General features: G+C 47.4%; 1 protein-coding gene across 1 annotated transcript in view; it reads left to right on the top strand.

The window, feature by feature from the left end:
- LOC107182913 (arpin) overlaps positions 1–784 on the top strand; it is a gene marked incomplete at its 5' end in the record, with an annotated part of 3,976 nt that extends 3,192 nt beyond the window's left edge. Inside the window, one exon of the mRNA XM_015563236.1 lies at positions 698–784. Within this exon, the coding sequence (XP_015418722.1) occupies positions 698–706 (9 nt within the window). The remainder of the gene's footprint in view (positions 1–697) is intronic.
- Between the last annotated feature and the right edge of the window lie 5,021 nt (positions 785–5,805).

Genomic DNA, 5,805 nt, shown 5'->3' with positions numbered 1-5,805 from the left:
TTTTGGTGGATCTGAACTGTGCCAATCTACAAGTAATCCCCAGAGATTTATAAAAGCAAGGGACAGCCCTAGCCGGTTTGGCTCAGTGGATAGAGTGTCGGCCTGTGGACTGAAGGGTCCTGGGTTCGATTCCAGTCAAGGGCACATGCCCAGGTTGTGGGCTCCATCCCCAGTGTGGGGTGTATAGGAGGCAGCCGATCAGTGATTCCCTCTCATCATTGATGTTTCTCTCTCTCTCCCTCTCCCTTCCTCTCTGAAATCAATAAAAAATATATTTAAAAAGAAAGAAATAAAGTGAGTCTGGGACAGAGAAACAATTGGAGATGTCAGGCTGGCTCCCTGGGCCACCTCTAAAGAGGTGAGGCTTTTTGGTGGATCTGAACTGTGCCAATCTACAAGAAATCCCCAGAGGTTTATAAAAGCAAGGGACAGCCCTAGCCGGTTTTGGCTCAGTGGATAGAGCGTTGGCCTGGGAACTGAAGGGTCCCAGGTTTAATTCCAGTCAAGGGCATGTACCTTGGTTGCGGGCACATCCCCAGTAGGGGGTGTACAGGAGGCAGCTGGTCAATGTTTCTCAACAATCGATGTTTCTAACTCTCTATCCCTCTCCCTTCCTCTCTGTAAAAAATCAATAAAATATAAAAAAAAAGACTTTTATAACATGTGCTCAGTTCACGTCTCTTTGCTTTATCCCCAGGACGACTGAGGTTCCTGGGAGAAGCGGGGTCCCCGGGGCTCACCCGCGCTGAGAATGTCTTCCATCGACTTCCATTCTGGAGTTCAAGGAGGAGCCCCGCAGCCTTACTCGCCTTGAACAGGCCGTGCTCAGACCAGATCCACAACCACACCCTTAGCAGCAGGGCCCCCTGCCCTGGCTCCCCAGGGGCCCTCCCTGAGTGGGAGTGGAGCCTCCTAGTGTCATGACAACCACGCCCTGATGGCAGCGGTGTCTCTGGAGGCCGGCGGTGAGCGAGTGCCCCGGAGCAGGCAGAGGAAGTGGGCTTGGTCTTGGTGCAGAATCGGGGGACATCCCTCTTGTATATGCAAAGCGGCTCAGAGTGGGAGCCGGCAGTGTCCTTCCTCTGCCCTGGTCTTTTCCGCTTTCCTCCCTCGCCTGCCTGCCCTCCCTGGTGCTTGGGGCTGCGATCTCTGCTCTCCTGCTCAGTCCTCCTGTCCCCTGCGCCCCTTTCTCTCCCAGTAGCTGCCAGTTCTGTATTCCCCCCCGGATTCTCTGCCACCTTGGGGGTTCCTGCCTCCTGGCCTCCCTGGCTGCTTGCCCGGGGATGCTGTGCCCAGGTGTGCCTGGCTGGTCCCCACCTCTCAGACACACTCTGCCAGGACCTATTTTGATAGCACCTTTTTTTCTTTTTCAAACAAAGCATTTTTATTTTTTTATTTCAGAGAGGAAGAGAGAGGGAGAGAGAGATAGAAACATCAATGATGAGAGAGAATCATTCATCAGCTGCCTCCTGCACGCCCCCTACTGGGGATCCAGCCTGCAACCCGGGCATGTGCCCTGACCGGGAGTCCAACAGTGACCTCCTGGTTCATAGGTCGATGCTCAACCACTGAGCCACGCCGGCCGGGCGATAGCACCTTTTTTGTTGTTGTTCTGTACCTTGGGACCTTCTTTATAAACGAGTAAATCTTCAGAAAAGGATTCTTCTACCCGGACCAGGTTATTATCAGGTGTAAACAGTGTTCCATCTGAGCGAGGTCCCTATAACCAGGAAGCCAGTACGTTTTGGCCGTGACCGTTGCCTGGCTGGGTCGTGTGCCCTCCCCCAGGCCCGTGAAGAGATCTGGAATTGGAATGTACGTGTCCTGAGAATAAGTACAGTCTTGGTGACATGTGGATCCTTCCTGGCTCAGAGAAAAGGGATAGGTGGGTGGGTAGTGGTGGTGGTGAACTCACAATTACCGAGTCCCCTAATGTGTCCAACACCGACTGGGTGCTTTTGTGATAATAATTATAGCCACTGACTGTTGAGTGCTTCCTGGTGCTGGTACTTGTGCTAAGTACTTGCAATGTCTTACTTAAGCGTCGCAACAATCCCGTGAGGCACATGGGATTATTATCTCCATTTTCCCCCATGAGATTAAAGCTCAAGGGCTCCATCGATAGTGGCTCTATAGAGGAGACAGCCCCAGAAATCAGATTTCCAAGTCCAGGTTCTTAACGACTGGATGATTTTGATACTACAGAGGAGAAAGGAAGTCTCAGAGATGTTAAGCAACTTGCCCAGAGTCACACAGCTAATAAGCGGAAGAGCCAGAATTCAAATCCAGACCTGTGCAAAGCAAAGCTATGCTCCTTCCCCGTCCTCTGCGTCCTTAACCTACAGAAGAGCCTTGGACACAGGCTGGCCCTGTGAGATAGGGTTATATTCCCAGATTTTAGGGAACTTACCTACACCCCTGACTGCTGACCTATCTGCCCAGGCTGAGATCGGCCCTATTGGTATCAGCAGATGAGCAGGTAAGATTGTGATTCCAGGATTATCATCATTTGCCTTCCTGCGTGTTCGAGCCTGGGCTCAGCCATACGGCTGTGAGGTTGGGACTCGCACTTCTGTTAGGGCACCGGAAGTCACCGGTCACTGGACTGCTCATGGGTCTCTTCTGTTCTTGCTGCCCTTTTCAAGTTCAGATCCTGGCCGTCGCTCTCCTCAGCTGCCGTAGAAGCCACCTCCTGGGTGTCCTGAATGGAGCTGGCTTACTGTGGAGCCTGCTGGGACCCCAGCCAGGGTGGTGGTCAGGAACGTGGTTAAGCAGGAGGACTGGGGACGCTGGCTGGGGGTAGAGGCACCCAGTGAGAGGCCGCTATGGCTGGAGCTCAGAGAATGGGTGGTGGTGGAGGTGTGTTTGACATGAGGTTGGAGATGATCGGACTTTATCCTTCACATCTGGAGGCCGGTGATCCCAGGGAGAAGGGTGAGGCCTCATTTGTATATTTCAAAGATCACTTGAGCCCTAGCCGCTTTGGCTCCGTGGATAGAGCATCGGCCTGCAGACCAAAGGGTCCTGGGTTCGATTCCAGTCAAGGGCATGTACTTTGGTTGCAGGTTCCTCCCTGGCCCAGGCCCTAGTCAGGGCTTGTGCAGGAGGCAACCAATCGATGTGTTTTCTCTCACATTGATGTTTCTCTCTGTCTTTCCCGCTCTCTCCCATTCTCCCTAAAAATCAGTGGAGAAATATCCTCAGAGGAGGATTAACAGCAACAAAAACCAAGATCACTTGAGGATAGAGAAACTGCAGGCCATGAGCCCAATTGGAAGACTCCTGGAAGTGAAATAAGCAAAATGGCTCCTAATGTGGCAAGAAAGTAGCTTTTCTCCTTCTACATAAAGTTTTTTCTCTAATTGTTCTCATCTTCTCGTGAATACTTTAGTCAGCTCAATTTGATGGGGATGACATTTGTTTTTTATCTCTCTTTTTTTCATCTTTATTGTTGAAAGTATTACATATGACCCCCTTCCCCCTCATTGCCCTCTCCTCCCCTTCTCCCCCAAGGCCTTCATCCCCCCAAGCCTTCACCCCGCTATTGTCTGTGTCCATGGGTTATGCACATATGCACACAAGTTCATTGGTTGATCTCCTTCCCCTCCCTCCTCCCCTGCCTGCCCTCTGAGGTTTGACAGTCTGTTCAATGTTTCTTTGTCTCTGGATCTATTTTTGTTCATCAGTTTATGAAATGATCCTTTTTCAATTGTTATATAATCACTTCCCATATTGCTACTGAGTTTTCATAGCCATTGTTGTTGTTTTTTTAAGATCAACTACCATTTAATAGCTCTATCATTGTACAATTTGGGGGTAATTCCTTGGTCCCTGTTTGAGCTTATGTAATTAATGTGTCAAAACTGTTGTGAATTAAATAGCCTCCACCCCCGACCCGTGTTCCTCTCCCCACAATATGTTTGAGTGATTTCTTTAGGGACAGATTTCCAGGAATCAGGTTATTGAGAATCAAGGAATTTTTTGTAAAGGTCTGTTATATAGCCAAATTGCTTTCCATAAGGGTTGTTCTAAACTATAATTTCACCAGTAAAGTAGGAGAGGACTTTTTCATGCTACCCTTGCCAGAAATGGATATGCTGACACTTTTAAAAATTGTATTTAATAAGGTGAAAATATTTTAATTTTGAAGTTAATACTTTATTTTAATTAGCCTTTCCCCCATTAATAGCGAGCTTAAGCATTTTTTTAAAATGTTCATTTCCTAGATGTATTTCCTCTTTTGTTATTCAGTTTCTTTGCCCATTTATCTACGAAAGAAGTAGCTCATTTTGGTTTATCACAGTTATTTCTATTTTAAAATATAAGCATTTGCCATATTTTAACAACTTTTCCATGTTTATTTGTTCATTTTTATTTTTTCCCCATGTTTAAAAATTGGTTTTACAAATATAAAGTCTTTATGTAGAGCTGTTGGCTTGTGATTTTTATTGCTTCTAATATATTCTCTTTTCAGGTGTGACTCAACTTCATTTTCTTCCATTTGGGTTGTTATCTAGTTTCATATTTAAGTCTCTAATCCACTTTACCTCTAATTTGTAGAAGGATATGAAGTGAGATAACTAAATTGCTTAATTTCCAATTGCTAACCAGTTAGCCCAACATATTTATTGAATTTTCCCCCACTGTCAGGTTATCCTGTCTCCCACATCACATAGGAAATTATTTTATCCTAGAGGCCCAGTGCATGAAATTCATGCACAGGTAGGGTCCCTAGGCCTGGCCGGTGATCAGGGCCATTAGGGGCCTTCCGGCTGCCAGCCGGGGCCTTCGTTCTGTGCTGCGCCCTGGTGGTCAGTACACGTCATAGCAAGCAATCAAACTCCCAGTCTCCTGGTCGAACTCCTGAGGGGAAAATTTGCATATTAGCCTTTTATATATATAGTTTCAATTAGCCATTATATTTCAGTAGGTCTACTAAAGGACAATATAACTATCACAGTAGGTTTTGATAGTTGGTAGAGCTAGGTCCCCTCATTCTCAACATTGAAAACATTTTGTCAAGTGTCAGTGCGTATTTACTCTCTTTGGATTTTTTTTGAATTAAAAAACCGTGGCTACAAGAGTAATACATATTTATTAAAGAAAAAAAATTGTATTGATTGATTTTAGAAAGAAACATTCATTTGTTGTGTCTACTATTATTTTTTAAAAAATATATTTTTATTGATTTCAGAGAGGAAGGGAGAGGGAGGGAGCGATAGAAACGTCAATGACGAGACAGAATGATTGATCAGCTGCCTCCTGCACGCCCCACACTGGGGCGCCAGCCTGCAACCCGGGCATGTGAGGGCCGGGCGTGGGTCTAATACATTTTAAAGGTGTTTGAAACATTTCCAGTCATTTGGATAAATGATCCCGTTTGCACCTCGATCTGTAACATAAGAACGTGCTCCACCTCACCCCGACTGTCATTAAACGAAAAACAACAAATTTTACCAATATGGGGTCGCCAGTACCTTTTAAATGGGATTGCATTAGAGAGCTCTTGATTCTACCATGGATGGAATGCCGGAAAAGAAAAAGGAAAAAAAAGACCTTAATGTGCCCCAACTGGGGGAAATGGCTAAATGAGCCTGCATCTCACAGCGGGAAAAGCAGGACGTCATGTCGGGATGCGGACGGTGAGAAAGGGAGGCCCCCGCCGCTTCGCGCAGGCGTTCCTGCGTGGGAACCTGCTTTTCCCACGAGCTCGGTGGGGCAGGCGGGCGGCCTGGGCAAAGGACACGGATCCGGGCCCGCGTCCCGGCCAGGATGACCGCGGAGACGACCCTCCCCAGCTCGGGG

The sequence above is a fragment of the Myotis davidii genome, unplaced genomic scaffold (genome assembly GCF_000327345.1).
Source record: "Myotis davidii unplaced genomic scaffold, ASM32734v1 scaffold459, whole genome shotgun sequence".
Classification (NCBI taxonomy): Eukaryota; Metazoa; Chordata; class Mammalia; order Chiroptera; family Vespertilionidae; genus Myotis; species Myotis davidii.
Note: the sequence above shows the minus strand (reverse complement) of the source record. Positions and strands in the feature narration are given on the sequence as shown.